Genomic DNA, 27,405 nt, shown 5'->3' on the forward strand with positions numbered 1-27,405 from the left:
AAAGCTCTCCTGAGCACAGACCCTATGCTCATTTAGGCAGTGATGTCCACTGAAGCATCAAAAGAAGCTTTATGCAGCCATTAGATTTAACTAGCAAGGAGTTATCATCATCATAGCTACCTCATCAGCTATAAGTGATGTTAGACACCTTGTTAACAGATTTCTGCCTCTACACCATGTATCAAACCAACAAAAATAAGAAACCAGACCAGAAATCTTATATCTGCTTCCAACAGCAGTCACATACCCTGTTGCAAAGTTGCTGTCTTCTTTCCAGTCTACTATGCGACAGATGAAGAGCGTATTTGAGTAGTCCTCAGGTCTGGATGGAAAGTCTGAAGGGCAATCAGCCAAAGACACATAGGCCCTGGGCACTCTATGGTCCACAGGCGAGAACATGGCACACTTCTTGAAGAGGTCACTGTTCTTGTCTGCCAGAAGCTTGATGAAGCCTGTAGCTGCTCGGGAATGTTTCTTCTCCAAAATATAGACCACCTGGAAGAAGCAAAGGTTTCTAGAGCTAAAACCTTCAGAGAAACTTATTTTCTTTAACATATTAGAGATACAAGGAGACTCAGCAGGGCATCTGGAAAGTTCACAAGTTGTCTTTACCACGTTTTCATGTGTGTGTGTGTGCAGGCTTATTTCTTAGTTGAGTACCTATTTACAATGTTTTTTTTTTTTTTTTTTTCCCACCATGTTGCTCTGGGCTATAGAAGAGCTAAGTGCCTTCCAAGTGCTAGCTCTCTACAGCAATTTTCTTGATTACAGAACAAAACCAGACAAGAAGCAGATGCTTCCAAACGCAGAGAATTAGCCACAATACACAAGCAACTCCTGTAAAATCTTTCATTTGTATCCTCCGCCTGCGATTTCAACATTCACTGCAGAAGAGGCCAGTTCAAAAACGGTGCTTTTGGCGGATCCAGGGCTAACCACAGGAAAGGATGTGCTGTGGGGAGCTTGGCAGTTCTCTCCTCCCTGTGCTTTCTGAAGTTAGGGGTTGTTTTACCTTTGTACAACGCGGTTTTGAAAAGAATAATAAATTACCATATCATTAAGTAATTGTTCCACAGAGGTGTTCATCCAGACTATATTTTTGCAGACCTTAATAAATCACTGCATAACAGAAACATAACTAATTTCCTAAACTTACACAGAAGAAATCTTCCAGAAGGCTTCAGCAGTAGCACCCCTGTTCAATTATGAGCACTGGAATTGCCCCACTGGATGAAACCAAAGAGCAGTCCAGTGCAGAACAGGGACCAGAACAAAAGGCTGAAGAGGAAAGAGTGAGATGTGGGAAGAACTTGACCTGCTCTGASTCAGTGGTCTTTTTTTGATTTAGCATTCAGAGATGGACTTAGAACTTGAACCAACAGCCCKAAGTCTTTCCAAAGACTGCAAGAATTAATTCTGACAACTCTGGAAATCTTGACATTCTTATTAGTATTCAGTCTTTCTCTGAATCTTGCTAAGCAATTCTGCCCAGCAAAAAAAAATGAAATTTAAACTAAGATAATTGATAAAAAAATAACAAGGCACTTGAGTTTTATCAGATCAAACAATAATTCTCCTTGCAACAGGGAACCAAATTCAAAGAGCAACTGCCAGAAGACGATAGGGAGGCCAAAGGTGGTCCCTTGGTTCAGTTTTTTGAAGCCTAGTGCATGAATATCCTTCTGATATACATGCACACACATCCTACATGGACTTACCTTAGCTGTCCTTTGCAGAAACTTATCTGGAAGGAGCTTGGGATCGTTCACTTTGGGCACATCGTCTTGCTTTGTTGTGTGCACGCCGCCAGTCCCGACAGCCCTCGCTGTGTAAAACAGGAGAGAAACATGAGTTACTGTAGGACATTTCCATCACCAAAAGGACTGTAGGACATTTCCATCACCAATTTATGATGGTCCTTTGCTGTAAATTGCAATACAAGGTGCATATACTAGTCCTAACTGCAATGAGAGAGATCTCTTAAGTGTCAAGAACAGCTCGGCATTAAACAACCTCTATCATTTCTCCAGACTACAACGAAGAGCAAATATATGGTCGCTTATTGCGCACATTTGCTGAAAAACAACAAAAAAAAAAAATCAAAATAAACCCAAGCTTTACAAGTACCCCTACCCTAGCCATAAAAAACAAAATGGTGGAAAACACATTATATTTATTAAATACTAAGAACTGCATGAGTTTCCTGGCATTTCTTAGTTGGAGTCATTAATATTATATAAATAATCCACAACATACATACATGCATTTAATATTTAATTTCCTTTAAAAATGTTATGCAAAGTTATAAAATGTGTGTTTACCTTAGAAACTGAAACCGCATCTGCTAAGTTGACCCTCCTCGGCTCCAGACCAACATTATGAAAGAGCTGTACGAAAATAATCCCTGCGTATGACGAACCGCYGCGCTCCCGCCGCCTGACATTCCTCCACCAGATACCAGGAATATTTAAACCGCCTGCCAACGAAATTCTAGTTTCCAATTTTCAAATATTCCAGTATCTCTGTTAGAAAGTGTCTGTTATAGGTAGCTGGCATGCGGAAGGCTTTTCGGTATTTACCGATAGCCAAAGTGATCGTTGCCACAAGGAGGGACACTGGGAGCAGGTCCTCATGGCTAAATTGCTGCTGGGAGCCCATGGTTGCCCATCGGAAATTGTTTTTAAGGATGGAAACATCCACGAGGTCTTGGTCGGAGGGCTGGTGGAAGACACCTGCCTTTCTCCAGTTGTATGGAAATTGTGTCCATCTGAAGCACACAAGCTAAAACCAGGTCTTGAGCATTCAAAAGAAATCTGCTGCATGAAGAAGACCCCAGGGCGCTGGCTGCGGGTCCCAAGGGACGGAGCTGTCTCAACTTCCCTTAGGAGACGCGAGACGAAGCGACGCTGCGSTGGCGAGCGCGACCCGGGAGGCCAGTGGCACCAAGGCACATGCCACAAAGCCCCAGGGAGAAGAGCAGGGCCACCCAGCCCGGGGCATCACCCATCTGTCCCGCCGGGCCCCGCGGCAGGAGCCGCTGGTGACATGATGGATGAAAGGCCCCACGTGGGGAGCACCACAGCTGCCGGGGGCACGGGGCGGCCACGGGGAACGCGGGCCGGAGCTAACGCAGCCCGGGAGGGCAGCTCTCCTCTCAGCAACCTTCACAGATGGTCACAGCATCTCCGATGGGCTGCCTTGCCTTCGGGCAACGTTAGAGCAGCAGTCGCTTGACAATGATGACTATATCCCTAATGACACTCTCTCGTTTTCATATGCTGCTAATTACCCCCAGCTCTGCCTTTTGACAGAGAGCTCTTCACATCTGGGCTCTCCCCAGAGATCATCTCTTTTCAGAAGAACCTGAGAGACTCCATCTCATTTATGGTATCTTTACCAACTCCTGAGCAAGGCTGGGAACCAGCAGCTGTGGATACACAGCAGTTCTAAAAACTAAAATCCCCTTTCTTTTGTATTTTTCTGCATGAATCAGACTCAAATTGGAATAACAAGGGTTACTAAGGGAAAAGACCTCCCTAGCATTTCATGGTGAAAAGCAAGTTTGAAAAAATTGCTTGGGTAACTATAACAGCTTGAAATATGRGGACACCTTAGTGGTGTGCCTCATTTGTTCAGCTCCTCTAAGGTCTCTGTCAGGTGGAGATTGTATCAGGAAATAAGTTAGTAAGAATAAAAGCAAGGAGTTGCCTTTGTTTTAGTAAAAAATTTTGCAAGCCATCAGTTAATAGTCATGAGTTTACGGCGTGCCAGCCATGGAGACAGAGAGGACAAAGAACGGGATGATCCGAAACACAGAGCAGCGCTCGCAGGCGCAGCGGGCGGTGAGGATTTGGGAGCCTTCCAGAGACCACCGGGTTCAGGTGCACCTGAACAAAGCCCGGGGGTTACTGGGCTGAGCTCTCTCCCAATGGAAGGCACATACTGGTTGGAAGGGAAACCAGATCTAAATGTATTTGGAAAAACAGGTTGGCATTTGCTGCTTTCGAAGTGGAGTGCAATGATAGCACCAGCTCACGGCACGATGGACAAGGAGAAAGGGAAAAGCACTAGAAGCCTTGATCTAGGAATTGTCCTTATTAACAGCAACTTCTTTCCACTTTCTAATTCCTGTTTCTCCAAAAAGTCTCAGGAGCTGTGTCCTCGGAAGACACCACATAGCCACAGGTGAAAGCACAGCACCACAGAGCTGCCATCAGGAGAACAGAGTATGGGGCACGGGCATGAAGAACRGGCAGGACTGGGGCATTCCTCCACACTCTGCCAAAGCCGAGCACCTGGGAACATACTGCAAGAACCAGAAGACATTCTCACTGTGGCACACAGTAGAACCTGCCTTTATTTCACAGCCAAAATCACCCTTTGGGCCTGTGAGCAGCTGGAGAGAACCTTCTTCCTCAGGGGTCTCCCTCAATTTCAGTACCCCTCCCACAATGAGATGCCAGTAGATAAAAGTAGGATCCACACCTAAACTGTCAAGTGGACGAATGAAGAAAAATTATCCCAGTCATATACTTATTCATGCACATCTTAACCTAGCTTTAGTGTCACTGGATCCATTTACTGATGGGCAAACTTCCTGAAAGAAGGGAGAGGCAAGAAAACACCTGAGGAATTCTATACTCTTGGACTTTCCTTATAGTTTGTATCCAGCTCCTTCTGAAGGCAAAAATTTACTGGCACCGAGGCTGCATCCAAWGATTACAGGTCAGCATCAGCAGAGCACCAGGGCTCCGTAATGACGAATCTCTCCATTTAAAAGACAGAATTATAACCCAGATCCAAAGTCCATCTGGCTCAGTTGTGAAATGACTGTTTGGAAGCTTCAGCATCAAGACAGCAATACACTTTCACAGAGAGTCCACTACTCAGCTCCCAAAGAGGGCTGTGATAGACCCTCTCTTTCTTTACCTGTTTTGCCCTTTTCATTCCCACTGAAGTTGGAATTTTACGTGTGGGTGGATATAGAAGTGTCAGGACCTTCMCAAAAACTGGAGTTTTAGAGAATCTGAGCTGGGAGATGTGACCTCTCCCACAAGAGGCAATCCTAAAGGAGAGTTAACTGGCAAAAGATGCAGCATTTGGGGCAGAGGAGGTGGGAAAAAAAATACCTCTTTGGTTTATGTTCCAAACTAAAAATGAATTATTCTGACCCCTTTACTGTAGTGGTTATCCAGTGACCATTCAATATTTCCACCCTGAGAAAAGACGTGTTTTTTGAAAAAGATTTACTATGTTAGCTTGGGCAATACTTCATAAGCTTATCTTACAGTGAAAACACACTTAAGCTGCTAGGATCCAGTGCAACTATATTATGGCCTTAGCGTTTTCCTCTCAGCGATTATCCGACAAACCAAAATTGTAATAGTTCTGCTTGAAAAAAATTAGGCACTAAATAAGAAAGCCTCTCAAATTAGTTAAGTTATTACCAACAAAGCAGATCCAGGGCATTGTGGAATTTGCCTCTTTCTTTAAGGGATCAGTTTAGGCAGCTCTAATGTGCAGTTAGATTTGCCTGACAGCCATTCCTCGGTCGAACTTTTTTTCTTTTAAGCCCCCAAAATCTCCTCTTACAATTAGATTACCATGACATTAAAGGGTGGCCAAACTGGACCAAAAGTCATCAGACTAGAATTCTGATTAATTGTGACAGATCCAAAATTATTTTCACTAGGTCTGCATTGGTCACTGTGGAAATTCAGAATTCTGTCCAAAAAGAATACAATTAAAGATGCAATATCCACTTGCAGCAGAAAATATATCACAGCTTAAGATCTCAAAAATAACCGACTGGAAGAAAAAATTCCCTCTCTGAACAAAAAGTTTAAAAAAATAGTTCAAAGTTTGCCACTTCAGCTAAAAAATCTTTAAGTCAATCGTTTTAGTTCACATTGGTATAGCTAAGAAACCCACCAGAAGACACTGCTGATATCAAGCTTTTAAATAAACATAATACTACACTTTAGGTTGGGGCACAGATTCCAGAACATCTGTAAACCTTTGAAAAGCAAAGCTTGCTGCTTACTAAAGAAGTATCAACACTCAGGTTTTGTGACGTCTACTTCATTACAGTTTTCAGCATATAGTGCTTTAGTATCAGACATCTAAGCAAAGTGATGTAAACACATTAATTATAAATTTCCTCTCAAGGATAGTATGCCACACTCAAAAAATGTTAGTTTTTGGAAGTTTGGTCTATATCAAGACAAGAGACACATGTAAATCGAAATTCCCTTAAACCTAAAAACAGTATAAATGCGTATGCACAGATTTCTCCTAAATTACACTATCCTGTTGCAATCTTCCTTTGAAGGGATAATGAGAAGGAAACGTGTTGCAGTTTAGAAGTAAATACAGCAATCTGTCACCCATATTTACTGGCACAAAACAGCCTTTTTCTTCAACACACGAAATTGCTGGTGTTAACTAATGGTTCAAATTCGTACCTGGTCCAAAAAAAAAAAACAAAAATAGAAATGGAGATATAATAATGAAAATAAGCCTGTATTTTCATAACAAGAAATTCTCTTGCATGAAATGTGCAAGATACAGGTAAGTGCTCTCAGCACCTTCCTCGTCCCAGCTACCCACTGCCACACTACCTGCAGGAACTCCCCTTTGTGAAGATTGCTTCCCCTCCACAAATTTCCCTCAAAACACCACRTTTAAAATTGGTTCATGAGATGGACTTGACTGTCCAACAGTTATAGAAGCCACATTTCTGTAAGGAACCAGGCTGGACAGCCACCAGGTACAGGAGGTGACAGCACATCCTCTGCAAGCCGCATCTTCGCTAGCCAAGGTTGGAAGGGTGCTCACCACATGAGCGGCTTGGCAGGAACAGCACACGCAGTGACAACTGACCTGAAATTACATGTGCTTAAAGAATAGAAATAACTTAGATGTTTCCTTCAACTGTGCATTTAAACAGACTCATCCTGCATAGCTGTTGGTGTCTGCACACCTGAATCTACACATCTGCATGCCCAATGGCACTCCAAACACGAGAAGCAGGAGAGATTGAGAATTAGCAAGATGCACAAACAGGTGGGAACCCTCAGAGAGGAAAAGGAAGGGCAGAATTATAGRTCTATGCAGCAAAAAAACATCTGCAATAACAGAACAAAAGCAATGCCAATAGGTGAGTACTGCTGGCTTCCTTACACACACACCTCAGCCAAGCATTTAATTATTTAGTTATGTTTAGCTAAGTCCATTAGGCATTACGGAGGAGATGGCAGAATGAGACAGAAGTGTCACTTCTCCTCACACTCCTCCAAGCCTGATTCACTGCAAAGAATCAAGATCATTTGGGGAACCTGACATCCAGTCTAAAACATCAAACAGTATATTTGTCTTTTCAGTCATCTCCCCAAATTACAACCACCACAGCACCAGTACTCAGGCTTCCTGACCCTCTGATGTCCATGAGAAGCTGCCAGTCAACTGCGGGGTTGGAAGCTCTATTGCAGCAGAATTAAATCTACTAGAAAATCAGGTAGTGTTGCAGTCTCTGCAAACACAGTTTTATTAAATTAAGGATGAGTAAAATTAAAACATTACAAAAACATTTCCATTGAACATTTGGCCTGTTAAAAGGTTCTTCCTTCCTGTATGTGCATTTGTTCCTGAAGTGTTTGTGTCCAAATTTACCATCACATGGAAAATGTTACTTGAATGAATCTTGATCTGATTCATCCTGGAAATCTTCGGGCTAACAATGATCATACTCTAATATGTTTATCTTTACACCCACCATTCACTCTCATTATCAAGCCCTTTCACTTACATGACCTAAACTCATAACTCAAAGGAGAAACACAGGTAAATTCAGGAATATGTGGCCATGTACTGAACTCAGCCTATTACCTAAGTGCATGAGTCATTTTTTTTTGCCTTTACCTTGCTTGAAAAGTCATTTGGGGGTTAAGGTAACTTCCTAGGAAAGCAGCACAGAAGAAGCTGTTACAATATGAACTTTCTTTGCAGGAGTCAGCTACACAGCAAGAAAATGCCCGAGGTTTACTCAGCCTGTAGCATTTACTCAGTGTTACCATACAGCCCTATTTCTTCAACATCAGAAGAACACTTCAGTTGTTGTGTAGTTGTGCTGTTTATCTTTTAAGAACTTTATGCTCTTTTTAAGATAATTTATAGTAACCATCAAAAGAGCTAACACCAGAGATTTGCAAGCATGAACTTCGGATAAACTAATGCGGAGCTGTCTCGAGCAGCTGAAACAGCTCCAGCTTCACTGCTGGGTTTCCAAGCTTCAGCAGAGTGAAACTGATCTGATTTTTGACAGTTCCACCTCAAGGATTTCTATTAAAAGCCATGTAACTGAGAAGATTTCCTGGTGAGCTTTCCCTCTGCTGTGGCCTAGAAACATTAAGAGCTACGCAGTGGAGACGGTCCATCTCCAGAAAGCTGGAGGCTAGGAAAAAAGAGAGAGGACTCCTTAAGAGCACTCGGTACATTGGAGTCTCTTATGAGAGGGACAAGAACACTTATTCCTTCTAGCAGCCAGGGAGGCTGGTGGGCTCCAAGTATGGATGTACGAGAAAAAAAAGTGTGGAGAATCATATTCTAGGTTATAAATATGCTTTCTGCCCTTGCTGGAGGATCCAAGAAGCACGGAGCCCGTTCCTGCTTTATTACATGGTCCTGCTGCATTAGCACGGAGTGCCACAGGCTGCCGCTATCACCACCGAGTCAAGCAACCCCACGGTTGGTCAGTAACAACCTCAAGCCAACAGCAATTTGGTCGCCAAGTGATTTTAATTGATAACTTCTGATTTCCTAAAGTGACTAGAGACTGCGACAGTCACATGTGACTTTTAAAGAGACTGACCAGAGTCCACTGCTAAGCAGGAAAGTAGAGAGGACCAAGTCCAACAGCAGCTCCAACTCGCATTGTGTTGACTTTCCCTAGTAACTCCCAGTTATTTGATCTGTTCTTTCCTCACACAATTGGCCGGGTTTGATCTCAGTTTACCCTGCTCGCAAACCAGCTCTTTCTATTCAAACTTGGTYGCTCCGAGGCAGGGAGCAAGCCTGGGGCATTCACAGAGCCTGCAGGTGCAAGCAAGTGGAACTGCTGAACAAACCCGGCTATCTGATGGCAGCCAGGTCCACCAGCCTGAGAACTCCCGTGAGCGCCCGTGGGAAGCAGGATATTCMGTGCAGCTGATAAGTAAGATCGCTCGGGAGATGACTGGAAAAGGCAGAGCAAACCAGGCTGATAGGGAAAGCTTTTGGCCCGGCGTCGCTATTTTACAAACTTTTTTACTGAGTATCTTTTAGCAAAGAAAGACTAAGGGACTTTTATGAGCGCAGCTGCCACTCTCAGGAGTACAAGTAGCTGCTACTGTTTGATTGCCCATGTTTCTTGAGCAGAATAATCTGATTCCAATATTTAACAAGAGGCAGCTCACACTGGTAGGAAACTCACGTGACAAAGTCTATGGAGGGCTACAGCATCATAAAAGATACTGTACAGAAAACCTTGCACTATTCCTCAGTTGGAAGGATATGGAGAAGTTTCTGTTCTTTATTATACATTGAAATATAGCAWAACAAATGTCCTTTTATAGCAGTGACAAGTCAGCGACTTGTCACTTGATAAGATAAAGTTAAGAAAGATAAAGTTACCTCTGTTCCGACCGTGAACATGAATGAGGAGTGAAGAAAGAAATCAAACATCTGGCAAAGGTCACATCCAGTGGGAGATGACGTTTGGAAAGCAGTAACACAGACTATGTCAAACCGAGGCACAGAGGACTTGCAAGCAAAAAGAAAAGAAATACCAAGGATTTGGAAGTAATCTTTTCTCTACACACAGAACTGGTATGACTAATGCTGGGATACTATGCTTGGTTCTCTGCCTGCATTTTGAGAGGACATAGGAACTCTAGAGTGTTCTCCAAGGACACAAACAAAGGTGCTGAGAAACACTCCTCAAATTTGCTATTCAAGGTGCTCRTTCCTTCTTTGTCAGGAGAAAAGAGAGAGAAGGTTTGGTCAGCAAAGAYGAGGTATTTAGACCTAGGGAATAACATGTGAAAAATCAAGAAGAAGGGAACTCTCAGCTATGCTAAGACCAACTGCATCCCATAATTAGAACTTAACATTAAGCAAGAAAATATTGTTSCTCTGCATGGAACTGCTGGCAGGAGAAAAGGGCTCATCACTTCCTAGATCAGACACTTTTCTGAGGATAATCTTCAGCCCAACTTAGCAAGAAGAGTTGAGAAAAGCCAAACAACYGGATTGACAAGGACAGTGCTTAGGGCAGTGACATCAATTAGAAGCTTTTGTCTAAACATCTTGGAGCAAAGCAAGACTAAGGCACTTTAATGAACATGAGAACTTTCATAATTACATCAGGTTGACATGCTGAAAAGCAGCTCTGCAAAGAAGGACCTTGGAGGCCTGGTGCACKGCAGCCCGACCRTGAAGTAGCAGTGGGCCCTTGTGGCCAASGCCAACAGGACCCTAGGTTGCAATASGGGGAGTGTTGCCAGCCTCTACCCAACCYYGGTGAGGCCACATTTGGAGCAGTGTCCAGTTCTGGGYTCCCTGGCACAGGAGAGATGGAAGTGCTGAAGAKAGYCCAGTGTGGGGTACAAAGACAATKAAGGGACTGGAGCATCTCTCTTAGGAGGAAATGCTGAGAGAGCTGGACCTGTTCAGCCTGGAGAAAGGATCTTATCTGGGTGTATAAATTATCTGAAGGGAAGGTGTCAAGATGATGGGGCCAGCCTGTTTTCAGTAGTGCCAAGCAAAGGGCACAGACTGAAACACAGGGAATTKTACCTGAATATGGGGAAAACTTTACTGTGAGGCTGTCAGAGCATCAGGGCAGGCTGCCTAGAGAGGTTGTAGAGTCCCCTTCTCTGGGGATATCCAAAGTCCACATGGATGCTATCCTGTGCAGCGTGCTCTCCGTGATCCTGCTGGAGAACAAGAGGCTGGACTAGATCTCCAGAAGTCCCTTTAACCATTCTGTGATTTGTGACCAGTGTATTGGTCTCTCCACAGTTTTGCGGACTTTGCTCATGGTTATTCCATCTCTTCAAGGTCTTGGGAGGAAAAAAGACAGGAAGCAGAGTCCTCAGCAAAGCCCCAAATAGCTGCAAAGCCTCATTAAGAGGAATGAGACATCTGAGTCTTAGGTTGCAGCACCGAGCCCAAGAACTCCTAGTGGTTTGCGTGAAGCTCCAAAGCAGCATCAGAAGCTCAAGATGCACTGACTCCAGAGAAATTCTGCCCGCCTAGTAATCAGCGTACACCAAGTTTCACGCGTAAGAACTTCTCACAGCAAGGGCCAACCTGGAATCCTCCATCCCAGAATGAAACCAGGGACAGAGAGAGGAATTGGTGCTCTGAAGAGAACAGAGCTGCCACAAGGAATGAGAGGCAGGCCTGGGTAGAAAAGATACCAAAACAGGCAGCATTTCCAGTGTGACCCCGAGCGCTCCCAGCCTAATGACACACATACTTGTATTTTCCATGGTTCACTCCGAACACCACCAGCAGAATAAATGAGACAAAGATGTTATGTAGCTCCACTCCTCCAACAGAAAGGACAAAAGCCATCCTGCAACCGAGACACAACACTGTGCAGAATGTGCATCCACACACGAAGGTTTGAACTTCATCTAGTACTACCTAGAGCCAACTGGCTGTTTTTCCTCCAGTCCTGTTGCCCCAGAGTGAAAAAGATTTTTATTATTCTATTTTATTATCAAAATCTATCTTTTCTTTCCACTTGTAGGAATCTGTGGTTTKGGTTATTTTAGTTTGTTTTACATATACACGCACATATATAAACAGACGGAGAGCATGCGTGGGTGAGAGCAACAAGGGATTGCTTCTTGATTTTATTAAACAGGAATTCCTTGACTGCATCTTCATTCAGCTYGAAGCCTGACTTAATTATGTAGAGTGACAAATGTTAATTGGAGAACTGAACTGACCACAGATTATCTCTCCATGCAAGGGGTTCTACAAAGCCAGGCTCTCAGGGGAAGCAAATGCAGCACTCATCTCGATGGCACAACAAGGAATTTCCACCTGGGATTTAATTTTCTCTTTTCATTTCATCTCTGTGCTGCTGCAGTAGCTGTTCCCAGCAGAAGGAAGGTAGGGTAAGACAAGTTTTACGAGTAGTTTAGCTTTAAGGAGAAGAACAACAGGCAACTTCAGCCAGGAGGAATTCTCAGGAGGTGTCAACACTGCACAGGGAAGGGCAACTCCAACCCCAGGCCAACCCTGCAGATCGCTCTGCCCTCATGTGCTGATACCACTGACCAGGGGCTGGCCTCAGGTAGTCCAGCAGATACAATCCTTTGAGGCTAAATTCTGGCTTTCAGTGTATATTTAGTCCCTTTAAAAAGCATTGGAGCCACACCTGGCTGTCTTGAGGGTAGAATTTGGCAGGATTTCTTTTTTTTTCTTCATGATAGTTATCATTGATGCTAGAATAACTATAGCTGTTTTCCAGGCAAGGCTTAAAATCTGGGTAAGCGATGATATGAGAAATTGCATGAGAGACAGGAAACAAGCCAAAGCAATCATCAGCTGCTCAAAAACACCTTCAGAAAAAGCAGCATCATAAACTTTATAAGTATTTAAAAAAAAAAGGGCACTAAAAAGCAGTGCAAGAAGAAACTAGAGAAAAATTTCTATGGGTGCTATAGCCAAGGAAGCTGAAGCAGCTATTAAAAGAGGTGATAGCAAAATACAAACTCAGCAAAACTTTTAACTGGCACATTCACACCAACCAGCAGGCCTGTTAAGGATGAGCAAAGAGAGGTTTTAGAGGAAAACAGTTGGCTTGGGCAGCTCTCATGGAGAGGTAGTTTGGATTTCAACCGTGTAGATAAGATGATCTAATGTCTGCCCTACAAATATTCTCCAAAGATAGAACTAAATGGCAAAATAGGCTCAAGTGGCATAGATTAAGAGACAACTTGAGAGACTCCAGCACAGGCTATGCCAGAACATCTTGAGGGATTATAAAGTGAAAAGAAAAGTAACTCCAACCAAGCAAAAGTGACTCCTTCCCAAAGCAGTTAGAGAGGTAAAAATTTGCTCAATCCGCATTTATTTTAGATACTGGCAAACTAGAATGCATTCTCTGACCCTCGAGTCTGAATTGCTTCTAGAAGCAAAGTCAGAGATGCAGACGAGCAAGTCTGGAGCACAACAGGAGATCCTGAATTGTGGAATCCAAGCGGCAGCTCAGCAGGACACAACTAGAACCAACTGGCCAACCCCGTATGATGGGGTTAATAATTAGTTATGTAAAACATCCGCTGACAATCCCAGCAACTCCCAGCTCGAGCTAGAAGGTAAAGGAGCAAGGTGGAAGTGGATTCACATGCCTGGCAGTAACTCAGGAAAGGAAACAGCACCATGGACCGGTGAGGTGGCAGCTCCATTCATCAGCTTAAATCAGTGTTTGTAACACATTCTACAACACTCCTACTCAAACGTTATTCCCATTTCTCTTACCAGCGGGGTGTGAAAATGGAAAGGTACCAACAGCCTGGGCAGAGGTCCGCACGAAGGAGAGCTTTACAACGAACAGCAAGATCTCTCAGACAYCAATGGCAACTTAAGACCCAAGTTTCCAACCATCAGCTCTTCTGGATAACAGCACCGTGCATTAAGAGTGGAGCAGACAGGCTCTGCTGGCAGATTTCTCACCCACAGCTGAAGGCACGTATTAGCCCAATTGTCAGCATCCTTTCAACACAGGCCTTCAGGAGCTGAGATCTTAAGGGATTTAGCACTACAAAGGACACGCTAAAAAGCAACACTGTGTAGTTTGGAAAAGGGGAGCCTATTTTAGCTTGCCCCAAGCAGCATTTGATGGTTTGAATGGAATTCAGATTCAGAATAAAATAAGTTTGCCTTCAAAACAGATCACATAATTGGCTTTAGGTTTTAGTGCAATTTTCTTTTTAAATGGCCCAAATCTTTAAGTTGCTCATAACTCAACTGTTTGAAAAAAGCAACAAACCTAAGTGCCTGCCCCCAAGGAACTATATTCTTATCCCCAAACTTGAGACACACAGATTGGCCAGCGAAGCAGCGATGAAGGAAACTGCTACAGCAGCATCTTGAACAAAACAGCAAACAGCCCCGAGAGCTGCACATCTAGAGGTGAGACTTTCACTTCACAGATTTACTTCCCTCAATCAAAGCTGCATAAAACCCAGTTCTTAATATCCTCTCAAAACTCGGAAGGCGGTTGAGCAGAAAGGGATAGAAATGCTAAGGCATTAAGGTTTTACGGCTGTATTTTATATCTCGGAGCAAAGCAAGGCAACAAAGTAATACGTCAAGGGTTTGCTCAAATGAAGGTAGAAATCAGCAATGTGATCTGATCTACTCACCCTTTTCATCAGGATCCAGGGAAAGTTTCTTAGTGTCTTCAGCCAGCAGATCCTGCAAGTGGTCTTGTCCATGCTCTGCATCATTATCATCAAACTGAGCTTCTATAATGACATCTGGACTTTCAGCATCGCCTTTCACGGTCTCTCGAGGAAGGCAAGTCCCCAGCACATCCTCAGGGACATCTGATTCATGTGTGGCTTCTGTTTCTTTGTCACTACCATCTGGCTTTATTACCTGAAGGAACAGGGAGTTGACAAAAAAAATAAAAGAAAAAAAAAAAGCCAAGCTAAATCACTGGACTGGGGAAAGAAAACATTATCTTTCCTCTCTCATCTGCATCCCCAAGGAGCTGAGAGTGAGTTATGGGTGGCTGGTGGCAAACTGCAATTGCCATGTAATTAGCCACAGATATTGCACAATCCAAAGAGGTACCTCACCAGGAAAAAGATGGGAACGGCACGGGCTTTTGTAATACCTCAACTGTGACAATAATGTGTCCAAAGCGTATCTAGAGCATAACCGCACAGTTCCTGCCAAGCCTCTAATCAGCCTTCCAGAAGCTGGGAGTAAACAGAGACRAGGAGGAGGACACACTACAATTTAATGAGCTGCTTAGGCCATTGTTGAGCAAGATAAACTAATCAGCCTAACCAAGTCCCCAAACTCCAGCAGCTCCAGTGAACGCCAGGACCATGTCAAAGTTGACCCTGGGGAGACCTCCAAAACACACTGTCAGTCTGAAATTATATAGATGTGTGTGTATATTTTTTTTATTTTTTTTTGTGTAAACACACACACACACACACATATACATATATATATATATATATATGCACACGCCTATGTCCCATAGCCTGAGGAGGAAACGGGAGAAGTCTGCTAAAGCACCAACCTTTACATTTCTTTTAGGCTCCCATCTTCCTGTTAAAGGCACTGAATTATTGCTGTTGCCTACACCAATCTGCCGATTAACTCCTCCAGAGGAATGAACTCAGAGCACATGCTAGTTAACCATTACCTAACTGGTAATCCACACACAAGTGAGTGACTATTGCTGCAGATTTGTAGCTGCTTTCCCACTGGCATGGAACAGCAGCAAAAGGAGAAAAGGAACCATGTGAAAAATAAAATATGTCAAGAAAAAGCCACAAAGAAGCCTCTTCTGAATAAGGCAGACGGCCAGCAGAGCTGGATGACATCCCTCACTGCAAAGTTACAGAGATGAAGGGAGATCACACCTTGGCTAAATACGTCTTTACTAGCATCCTTCGTGCAACCAAGTTTGAGGTACTCATCGGTTCCTTGAACCTAGATGCAGGTCTTTGTTTTAAAAGCAGTGCTTAAAGTCCACCTCGGGCTGCAGAAATTCGGTGTGAAATCCAGATCGGCTTGGAATAAGAAACTCCCGGGAGACCTTTCTCCAGAGTTCCCAGGATCAGTAACCCGGAACATGACAGCAGCAACTCACGCTGCCAGAAATGCGAGCAAAGGGTCCTTTAAAAACGTAAGGAGAAAGCTTTCTAGCAGCAATTTCTATGATAGATGCAGTCACTAGCAATAAGCAGAAATAGCCTCAATAGGTCATAGCTGAAGACAACGATATCAAGTGAGAAAAAACGCCAAAAAAAGCTTCACAAATTCTAATCTAGCAATTGAAAAGCAAATAGATCAAATTAAAGCTGTACAGGCAAGACTTTCACAACTTTAAATATACAGAGCTGCAGTCATGACTTCAAGCAGTACCAATTTCTTTTTAAGCTTTTCGCAATACGTAACAGAAATAAAATCAATTTTAAAATGGGGCTGAATTCAAGGCTWTTAAAAAAAGCTCTAAAATGACATTATTCTGAACTCCTGTTACCTTCTGTGACTCTGCTTTCCATCTTTATTTTCATTCCTTTAAATATGTATATAATTTGTTACCATAGCAGATTTTGAATCAAACATTAGATCTCGAAAAAAAAAAGGGGGGGGAAACTTTGGCAGAAGGTGCTAAAATGGCCGATGATTAAACCTGGCTGCGTTCGGTGCATAAAATACTCACACACAATGGTCTGGGCAAGAACACTCTATTAGATTAGAGAGCTGACAAGGCTCCACACACTAGCGACTCTGCCAGTGTGCCTATCCAAAAAGAAAACTAGTGTCAACAGTAATGTTTGGACCTTGCCGTGGTCAGATGTAGACGTATTCAGCTCTTAAATTTCAATTGCACCAGATGTGTGCAAGTGTGCAACTGCAGCGGGAGTTCATTTTCTTCAACGCCTTCAGGCTCTGCCTGAATTTCTCTCTTTCCAAGTCATTCTTTAGGCCGTAAAAGTTGTGTTTCGGGTGCTAAATTACTAATCTTTCTATATGTAATGCACAACAGAGCTATCTGAACGATAGAGCTTTCCTAATGCTTGGCTGAAAAGTGCTTGAAGAGTTTATGTTACATTAAATAAGCAGATAGAGGTTCCCTTTTAAGCAGGATACATTAAAACTACCATGCTTGCCCCAAGCTAGAGGACAGAGCCCGCTGTCACTAGCTGGCATAATGCTCYGTGACTACCTAAGCCCCTAGTCACACATCTCCTCGTAGATTTGCAAATGGATTTTTAAGTAAAGTTTTCCACAGTCCGCAAACCATGACCCCCGCACGGTTGAGACCCCACAGTGTCCAGGTGCTGTCAAGCAGGATTCGTAGGATTTTGCCTTCCTGTTAGGGCCAAGACGGATCATTTAGGCTGATCTCATACATAACAGAGCAGGGAATTTCACCCAAAAATTCTTAGATCACACCAAAAAATTTACGGAAGCTGTACAGCACAAGGGTGGAAAGCTGCGTAAGATTTTGCAAAATCAGACACTCGATGGATATAATTATTCCATTTAATGTGATCAAAGAGTCGTCAGGAAGAGAGTGCATTATGCAGATGCTAAAAAGCAGGATCGTTCTGCATTTGAGCAGCAGCACGTTGGAGCAGTACAGATTAAGTTTCTTGAGAGAGCAGCATTTCCAGAAACTTGAAATTTATGATATTGCACTCTTATTTCCTATCATACTACTGAAGCTCATACATGCAACAATGCATACAACTAGTCAGTACTTAGCAGAGATGCAGAATAAAATAAATAGACAAATGACTCTGTTTGGGCAGTACAGATGTACCTCTTTTCCTCTGCATGKACCTGAAAGGAATCTCCTCTTGTTGCATATTCATAACTAGAACAATCCTATAACCACGCTCACATTCCAGGATATAAAGTTAGGTCTCTCAAAGAACCCAAATTTCCTGACTTGTGAAGTCAAATGTCAGCCTTATGGTTGCATTATTTCCGCATGCTCTATATTAAAAAAGACAGTCAAGAGATAATTGTTTATTTGAATGTTTGAGCTTCAAGATAATGGCTGTATAGATTTCCCTCCAACTTTCAACATCCATCGCTGAACAAGCATCAAGTTTCTGCCCTACAGTGATGAGTTTTTACAGTCATAGTTGACTGAGCAGCAGATCTTTGACTGAAAGTCCCATTTCCACCATAAACATAATAAAAACAGCTAGTGGGCAAATGCATCCTGTGTACGATCTGGACAGCGGGATGATTATCTCGCTGTATCCAGCGCAGTCTAGAAGTGACCATGGAATGGAACAAATGACCTTACTGGTGAGGAAACTGTTCCAACAGACCCCAAACCTCCGCATGGGAAAGCATTGAGGACTACCTCCCGAGTGCGGCAGAAACTGCTTTCTCAGTCAGGAGAAACCCTGCATGTGCCCCAGTAGCTCCATGCATTCCACCGACCTGCCGCGTGCAGCAGCCCATCCGCACACGGACACAGCTCCATCGTCCTTATTCCCACCACACTTAACGGCCTCGCTATTGCTGCCTCCTCAATGACAATAGCCAACAACTCATACATTGTGTCTATAATATCACACTATTGACCAAAACCAGTGAAGTTCAGCTGTCTTTGGGCTATTCACCCCCTGATATTTTCCAAAAGAGACATCGATCCCAAATGGAGAACTTCAGCCTGATACCACTAGGGCTGCTCTTCTTTATTGCTTAGCTCTAGTCATAAGAAGCAATCTATGGATCTGAGAAATCTATTGATGGCCACATGTGAGGAGGAAGTATGGATGACTGCTACACTTACGACACAATTGGGCCTCTGCACCTCATATGGCTAAATCCTTCYACATAGGGAGCCTACTTTCAATGGCAGAAGCTAGTGGAGAAAGAAATAGAGAGATCTCCTCCACCAAAAATACCCAGTAGGTAAGAAAGCAGAATCATCTTCTATGATACTTTAGCCACGGATTGAAGAACTATGAAGTCTTTCATTTTAGTCAAAATGCTGTTATTAAAGGAAATAAAGATACTGAATTTTAGACATTTCCACCAGAAGACTGTTATTGGAACTCTTCAGGTCAAACTTGTTCCATATGCTCCAGGACATAACCATTACTTCTTAAAGTACTTAAGCACTTCTTAAATTACTATCTTAAATCCTTATAAAAATATCCAACTAAAYGCATTCAGTTTTCAAAATTGCTGCACTCTTTTCCAAAGCAAAACTGCTTCAGAAGTTCAAAGACAGCATTTGCCTCCATTGAAAATGAAACAGCAAATAGATACATGACTAATTCTAAGCGATTAAGTGGATTTTGATTACACAATGACGGGGTATGGCTGTGATATTTCTCGGATTAGCCAAACTTGGTCAGCAAGAAGCCCTGGGAGATAGTTCCCGGAGGAGGTCTTGCAATGAACGTGCAGCAGGGAACTCAAATACATGTAGTACAAGAGGCCGCAGAGCAGTCTGCTGGGGACTGAGTGTTGGGGGGGATTTTGTAGATGTCTGTACCAGGCCAAGCATTCCCAATAATCTGAAACTAAGCATTAAGTCACTGGTAATAAAACTTGCAAATGACAGAGACTTGCAGAGCAGTCCAGTTCAATTAGCGAATCAGGTTGATCTGACTCCAGAACATTTGAGAATAGCCAAAAGCAAACTCAAATATCTAATAATACGCAGCACAAGCCTGTGAATGGGACTGTCCYGGAAACCACTGGCTCTGAAAGAATGCAAAAGGCTCCTAACGCGCAAAGCTCTCAGCAAGAGCATCCTTGGTAGGAGAAACAGAAATACAATCTTGGCTTTGCACTGGGGAAACAGAAAGCAGATTCATGCAGTGCACATTTCCACCAGACATTGGGGAACGAGTGGAGATGCTACAGCAGCACAACACCTCTCAAAGCCGGTCAAAATCCTCTGGAAACACTTCATAACATGCAGTTAAACCCCAAACTGTGCAACTTCTAAAGGTCTGAGAAGCAATAAGCTGTTATGGTAACTATCTTCAGCAGGGCAAACAGACCAGGTCCAAGGGGGTCCCCTCCAAGCTACTACTGAAAGGCAGAGCTGGATTCACCAGTGGGTAGAAGCTAAAGACAGGAAGATTCATTTCAGGCATTTCAGAATCTTAACAGAGAAAATACAGTTATAAGGGAAATGAGATCGTCAGCCTGCAGCCTCTCTTGAGGTAGKATGCCTTTCTTGCAAAAAATATTTCAACCAAACAAGTTCTGCTGCAGGTGCAGACAAGTTGTTATGCTCAATACTGGACAAAGAGACAAAAGTTTTGCTCAGAAGATGGGCGACAAGTTTGAGAAACAGAAACCGGACGAATGGCTATTTCATAAGGAAGACAGCTGAAAACGGGGACTTTGAACCAAATCAGCATCTCACCCTTAAAATGACCGTTGCTACCACAACACTAATACAAACACCACATTTCATACCAATATCATGAACACCTGCAACTATTAGTCTCCCAGCTTTTGCCATATTAAACAGGCTACACTTAAAAGCTGGTTCCCTAATGTTCTCTCACGAGGGAGCAGGAACGGAGCCTGGCTAACATGAGGATGCTGTCACAGCTCAGACATATGCACTAGAGCCAAGTGACCGTAAATATTAACAAGGAAGAGCTTTGCTTCTCTGAAAAAGCAGCTAAAAGGTTGGTACTCTGTAGCTCTTCCTTGGCTAACTRAAAGGAGATACTTCCAATAAGAAGAAAACCACCTTTCCTGCTCTTTGTAGTTTCACACACAACAACCAGCTCTGGCAGCTAGGAGCTCAATAAAAGCAACAAGTCTCTGTATGAGCAGTTACGGGATTACTTTTAAAATAACAATAAAGTTAGCTTTTTAAAAAAAAAAACTTTAATTCTAATTCACTGGAAACACTTGCTGACAGCCAAGAGCATAGCTATTTCACATTATACAGCACAGTATAGTTTACATTCCGGGCACATCCCACTAGAGGCACTAAGCGTGCAAACATCCAAATGCAAAGCTCCGCTCTCCATCAGCAAAAGCTTTTGCTGCTCCTCCGTGGGCTTCGCTGTCCCCAGATGTCCCACTCACACACTTCTGGCATGGAAGTCACCCCGAGGCCCTCCCGCTTGCAGATTCGAAGGGGTCAGGGAGCTGAAAGGAAAGGCTTTCTGGAAGCGGCTGCCAGCAGTTGCGCCACGGAGGCAGCACCATCAATTATCGACCCTTTTCAGAGCTCTTCATCCACTTGTCTGTGAGAGGAGGATGACAAACAAGACCTAATGCATGGGTTTCCAAAASCAGATGTGCAGAGATGAGCAATTCACCTGATAAACACATAAAAGTCCCAAGTTACCTCCCCTGCTTTCATTAGCCATCCTGCCACCAAGTCGCTGTTCGTGATGTGCTGCACAGCTTCAAGCAGAGGCAGCCTTGGCCGTGCTGCACATGGGGACACACATGCAACCTCCTATCACCTGCGACAGGAATGTGGCTCCAGATGTCCACTCCTTCTCACCAATCCATCCTGCAGCTGCCAGGCAGCCTCTATTCCGGAACTGCTTTCTCCCTCCTTCAGTCTGTATTTAAACATCACAGTCGCCTTCCAAGGGCAGCCAAAATCCTTCACCCACCACCTTCTGCAAATAGCTGGAATAAGAACATGAAAAGCCAACAACAGGGAAAATTCTCCCAACTGACCTTTCTGAATCCTAAAGCCAAACAAAAACTGTCACCTCCCCATGCATCTCCACTCCCTCCCTGGGCTCTGACTTACTATTTCCTTCTGCATGCTCCATACTCACAGTGCCCTGGCCCTTGTCCCACACCTACAGTGTGCCTCTGAAACCATTTATCAACACTTCATTATCACCAAGAAGGAGACAGTTGTCTCTGCCCCCGTCTCTCCTCAACTCTCCTTCATCTGGTTGTCCTATAACCATAAATTCAGCAGCTCCGTCTCTGTGCTGCTGTCTTCTGTGCGCTCTGGCAACTGCTTAAGAACAGGCACAGAAATAGCAGTCCAGCTGAAATGGCTGCTCCCTGCCCAGCACAGGTACCAAGGCCACATCGGTGGTGTGGATCTCAACATCMAGCTCCAGGTTCCCATCCCAGCTCCAGAAGAGGAGATGTCCTGCAGGGGAAATATTTGGACACAAACTAGGCCCACATCCCAAGCTGCCTTGAATGCCAAGTGATTAAGGGTTCATAAGAGGCCCACAGCGGGTCTCCAGAGCCTTTCCCAAGSAACAGTTGATATGAGCAAGAGATACCATGATGGGACTTGCCTCCCACAGTCTCTGTGGGATATTTGGACACGTTGAAGGCAACAGTGTCAGTGAGACAAGGGGAAGCAGTGTCCTCACGCTTGCAGGGAACATCTCATCCACTTTGCAGACAAGGCAACTATTAAGGACCTCAACAGCTTTAGAAAGAGCTGTGCATTACTAYAGCCAAATGAACAAAGTTCTCCCATATGGACCTTCCTGCACACGATCCCCACACTCCAGGAGTTCCTGGAACCAAAGAGATTCAGCAATAACCCTGTATCCTGGCCACGGGTTCTCAACACACGCACTGTTTATAGTGCAGCTATATAGCTATACGTTTGCCACAGTTTCAAACGCTGCTAATCTGCACAACAAATCTTTCAAGTGAGAAGTTCTACCCAGATTAGGTGCAAGAAATCCAGCTCAGCTTCCAGTCTTTAACGCACAGAGATTGACCTTCTGCTACAGTCCCACCCCAGCGCCGGGCTCACAAAACCCAGCCAAGCACCCGCCGCTCCTCCTGTCGCCTGAAAGCAAAGCCTTGCTGCAGAAGAGGCCCTCGGAACTGGCAGCCTCCCTGCTGGACCCTGGTGAAACGTTCCTTGTACCTTGGGGCTTTCTACTGCTGCTCCTCGCAAGACCTCCCACTTTGGTGCATCTCATGAGCCGAGCGTTGCACTCCAGGCCACAGCGAACTGGAAACAAGAGTGTAATGCACAGGCCCCAGCAATGAGGCTGCCAGAACATATTGGTTTGAAACATCACAGAAAATATTCGGCTCCATATTTTCAACAGTAGCCAGGAAGAAAATGCGTGGAACAATTTTGAGAACTGTTTTTCAAAAGTCATTTAAATCAAATTATGCCCCATCCACACTGGCAGCAACCCCTCCCTGCTAACTGGAACTGGGTTTCTTTTCTTTGCGTGTGTGTTCTTTTCTTTTTAGTTTAGCATATTTAAAAGAAACTGTCTCCCAGCCATCTTTTTTCTGGTAATGTGGACAGGCACAGCAACACTATGGAGCGGGTGCCAGGACAAAACCTATGATGCACAATCCCTAGAATAAATCACTCAAGAGGGGTGGATTAGAGGAAGAGAGCAACGTAAGGTTATACCTTCAAAGGTATCATTCCCTGAAATCACTGCATTTTCAACAAACTACTGCAGAAAGAGATCCAGTATTTGATATTAAGCAGCAGGCGGGGTCTTGCATTATTAACCATGCTAAAATAGTATCATGAATCAATATATTTTAAAAGATGCAATTATTACATAGTATTTGCATGTAATCAGAAAAGAATCTACTTAAGCTGTTTCATTCGAGAGCCTCAATGCCAGGCAAATCCACACAGTTGGCTCACACAAACCCAAAGTATTATCCATTACTGCCTTTTTTTTTTTTTTTTTTGAAGGAAAAAGCTATACAAGTATGTATGAAAAACATATTTCCTGGAAACAGCGCTACTTTTTGAAGGCTTATTTAACATTTCACAAGCTGAACAAGCCTGCACCCGCACGTGCCCTTAGGAGGAAAGCGGGTTGACAATGGAAGCTAATGGCAACGAACAGCGAGGGCTCTCCAAGATCTTTGCATTGCTCTGCCCCCCAGGGCTAAACAGGCTTGAAGCTCTGCTCAGATCTGTCTCCAAATGATTTCCCCCGTGTCTCAGATAATCTCTTATTGATGATCAGCACTTAACTTATCAAGGCAGGAAACAAACACATCAGCCAAGAGTTAACGCACTGGAGCGCACGCGGGTCCCTGCTTTCCTTTTTGGTTGCCTCTGATGAGGCTCTGAGTGGCAGTTCCCAGGGGCTCAGCCCCGCACATGTTTTGACACACTTTCAAAGGCCGGAATGGTGCACCTGGGACACGCGGCACGCTGCTCAGGAAACGCGCTGGCGCCAACAAAAGCAATCGAAATTTCCACAGTTAACTTGCCTTGCTGGTTGCCAATAAGCTTCTTATTATGAAAACCTGTAATTGGAAACTGTCATATTAAAGAACAATTTATGGAAGTTCTCAGCATATATATGCCCCAGTGGGAGCTTCCTTTGACTGGTGCGTTCCATCAAACCAGGGCTGTTAATTTATTTAACACAGCTAATTTATTTATGCAGTGGGAGAAGAGCATCAGGAACCTACACAAGTCATTGCTGAAGTGTCTACAAGACTCAGGCTCCAAGTACTTCAAGTAAATCCCAGCTTCTTGCTCTTCCTTTCAGTTGCTCATCTTCACAGCTGCAGCCAGTCAGCGGCCGGGCTGCCGAGTTTTCATTTCATTTTGTTCCCTGCAGGAACCGTCTCCGGCGCAGACACTGGGATCAGCTGCTCCCTTGAGGACAAAGGCGGCAAAACGCAGCTGCTCTGGGCTGGCTGCACCCAACCAACGAACCCGGCAAAAAATAGATCCTGCCTCCAGGCACCAACCTGTCGCGGTAGGGAAATGGGCACCTGCGCCAAGTCCCAGATCCAAAATCAAGTGCATCAAAATAAGGCTCCAGTCAAGAACAGCAGCCAGCAGGATACTGCTGGAGCACATTGCACACACAGCCAGGCCTTTCTTTGCTGGTATCAGCAAAGTGCAAACCCTTGGTGYGGAGGTAAAGGGATTTCATGACAGGTGCTGGAATACTGTCCCAGGAAACTTAGACATTTTTAGCATCAGAGGAATGTAAATCTATTTTAACATTTGATTTTTCATATATGAAGTGCTAAGTACCACCTGCAGAAGCAGTTTCTTACTCCAAGCAACTCTATGAAGAAAATGGGTTGAGATATCAACTGAGCACCAGGTTAACCGTGTTTGGGCATGGTGCCCTGCTGCCAGGCTGTGCCAGGGACACCAGGATTACGGGACCTTCACCGTCACCCCAGGACACGCACTGAAGAGCTCTGTGCTCACAGGTAGCTACGACAGAGAGCTACTGCTGAAGGAGAGGACTGTCCTCAGAGGAAAGGAGCTGGAGAGATGAATCGCTGCAAGCAGGGGAAGAGGCAGGTAGGAAATCAGATGATTCCCTTGGGAGAAAATATAACAGCCTCCTCTCTGCTGTGGAGCTTGTGTGTCCCTCGGTCATTTCTGAAGAGAAGACAAGCCGAGAGTCCARTGTTCTCCATCACACTCAGTCTTGGCAAATTCTGACTCTGGCCAGCATCTTACTGCAACAAAGCAGCAAGTGCCAGTGGAGAAGGGGAGAGATGAACAGCAGAATGTTTTCCTCCAAGATTCCTATAAATATCCAAGCGGGCTTTCAGGACYGGGAAGGTTCTCCATCTGTGAGCTAAATCTGCTACAAACATCCATTCACTGGGGCTTCCCGAATAGAGACTGTTTCATTCAGGCTCACAGRGTTTCTGACTGTCTAGCTACAAAGCACAGACAGAATAGAGTTTACACCAGCAACTATTACAGCCTGGATATCCCAGGCTTCCCAAACTATCTTAGACTGACAACAGATTTCTCACCAAGTGCATAAGGAAAATAATCTTCTCAATCACCCCTGACTTTTGGTAGTAAGTCATCCAAGCTGTCTTGCTTAGTTTACACTGCCCGACACTGTGCTAAGCAGATCTGTATATTCTGTCCGAAAAATGTGAGAGTTGAGTTTGACATAGCCAGCGAGGCAGAGAGCAAGGGGGAGGAGAAGACAGAACAGCAAAGAAGCTGGATGGATAGGCAGTAACATCACACAACTATGTAAAGAGTTTTCATAAATGAAGTATTTTAAGTGGCTCTGCATCTCGGGCAAGACAAAGCAAAAACACACTAACTCAGCCGGGGGACAAAGATGTCACAGGATGAAGGGGGATAATACTTGGTTCCTACAGAGGTGAGAATTTGTGTTTCATATTCAAAGTGTCACGTAGCTCTAAGGGGATACCAGAAACAATGACATATCAGTAAACTTCTTTAGCTGAAGGATACTTCCTCTTCCCGCCAGGAACTAAGGATTAACCACTCCAAGTGTTCTGCATTGCACAGCTGTAGACCCGACTTTGGCTGTAGGCGCATACACTATTGCAGGTCAGGATTATTTACAGCCACTATTTGGAATGAATGAACTATGATGGGAACAAGCTTTTTCACACTTACAAAATGAATCCAATTGCTGTAGTTAGGAGAAAGCAATTTCATACTTCTGCATATGTCAAAGACCACAGCCTTATCACTTAGAACAATTACTGAATTCTGAAATACTGAGTTATATGGCCTTATTTTCCTATTATGTGGCTTCATCCATAGCTGCACACCAGCAAAAGCACCAAGGTGCCAGTCTCGGCCCCAAAGGAAGTTGCAGGTTTGCCACAACAGAAGACAAGATACAAAGAAGGGCACAAGGGGGTCACAGGTGGGATGTCTCCTGGGAATAGATGTGTCTTTGTTTTCATGTCAGAAGGGAGGGAAGTGCACATGAAACACACACACCCCATACACGATGATCTTTGACAAAATATATCTTTTCCAGGGTTATTTGTTATCTAGCTGTACTCAGCAGCCCCATTCAGAACCAGGGACGCGCTGTACTGAGTGCTGTACAAATCATACAACATTGTCAATTCTCCACTGAGTTTTTAAGGATAACGCACACTAACAGGAGAGCTTAGATAAGAAAAATAAGGATGTGCATAGACTGCCTTTGAAATAAATCCATTTTAACGGAAATCAAAGAAAACTCAAGTTTGCATTTGTGACTAGTGGCTCCAGCAAGAGCAAAAACGTCTCGAAGCAGCGGGTGATGCTCAGCATTTCGCTGAGGATACGTGGTGCTGCACAGTGTTTTCCCTCCTTCTAGTGAAAACACCCAGGATCACCAGGTTTCCTCTTGAAATGGTGACTGGGAAACAAGTTGGCATTTGCGTCATACGGAGCTGCTCACATTACGCAGTGACGAACCTTATTAAAAGGCAAGCACCTCAAGTGTAATGTCAGGAGCTTAGCTTGCTTGCCTTTACCTTTACTAACACCGTATGCTTCATTAAAATGTTGAAGCAGTGTTTATCAGAGGAGTAAAACGCATGAGCATCCTCTACAAGGCTTCTCAGCTTATTCTCCTGACGTCAATTTTAAAGTTTATTTAATCCAGGGAAAATATGCATTGATTAAACTCAGTCTTGGGGCATCTCCTGCAGCACTGAAAGCTCACTGAATAGAAAYAGCCTGTTTTTACTTCTTTCCCTCAAAGTAAGATTTACCATTTGCATGAGCAACTCATGTCACACCTTTGCAACCAGCAACTCACAATACATCTTCCTGCAGTGACACTCAGAAATACTGGACACCATGGAGTTCAGTGGTTTTTTTTCATGCAAGATGTCCTCCTGGCCTGTTTCTCTTGCACGGGCTATTTCCCTCCTGACTGGAAAACACAGAATTCACACCAG

General features: G+C 44.0%; 1 protein-coding gene across 1 annotated transcript in view; it reads right to left on the reverse strand.

Moving 5' to 3' along the window:
- The window catches only part of DIS3L2 (DIS3 like 3'-5' exoribonuclease 2), a 183,493-nt gene that overhangs the window by 112,294 nt on the left and 43,794 nt on the right, over positions 1-27,405 (reverse strand). Inside the window, exons 7-9 of the mRNA XM_026045381.1 lie at positions 14,424-14,658; positions 1,719-1,825; positions 248-495 (exon numbers count right to left, since the gene is read on the reverse strand). Of these exons, the coding sequence (XP_025901166.1) occupies positions 248-495; positions 1,719-1,825; positions 14,424-14,658 (590 nt within the window). The remainder of the gene's footprint in view (positions 1-247; positions 496-1,718; positions 1,826-14,423; positions 14,659-27,405) is intronic.

This window comes from Nothoprocta perdicaria, unplaced genomic scaffold (assembly GCF_003342845.1).
Source record: "Nothoprocta perdicaria isolate Ctin4 unplaced genomic scaffold, notPer1 scaffold_4, whole genome shotgun sequence".
Taxonomy (NCBI): Eukaryota; Metazoa; Chordata; class Aves; order Tinamiformes; family Tinamidae; genus Nothoprocta; species Nothoprocta perdicaria.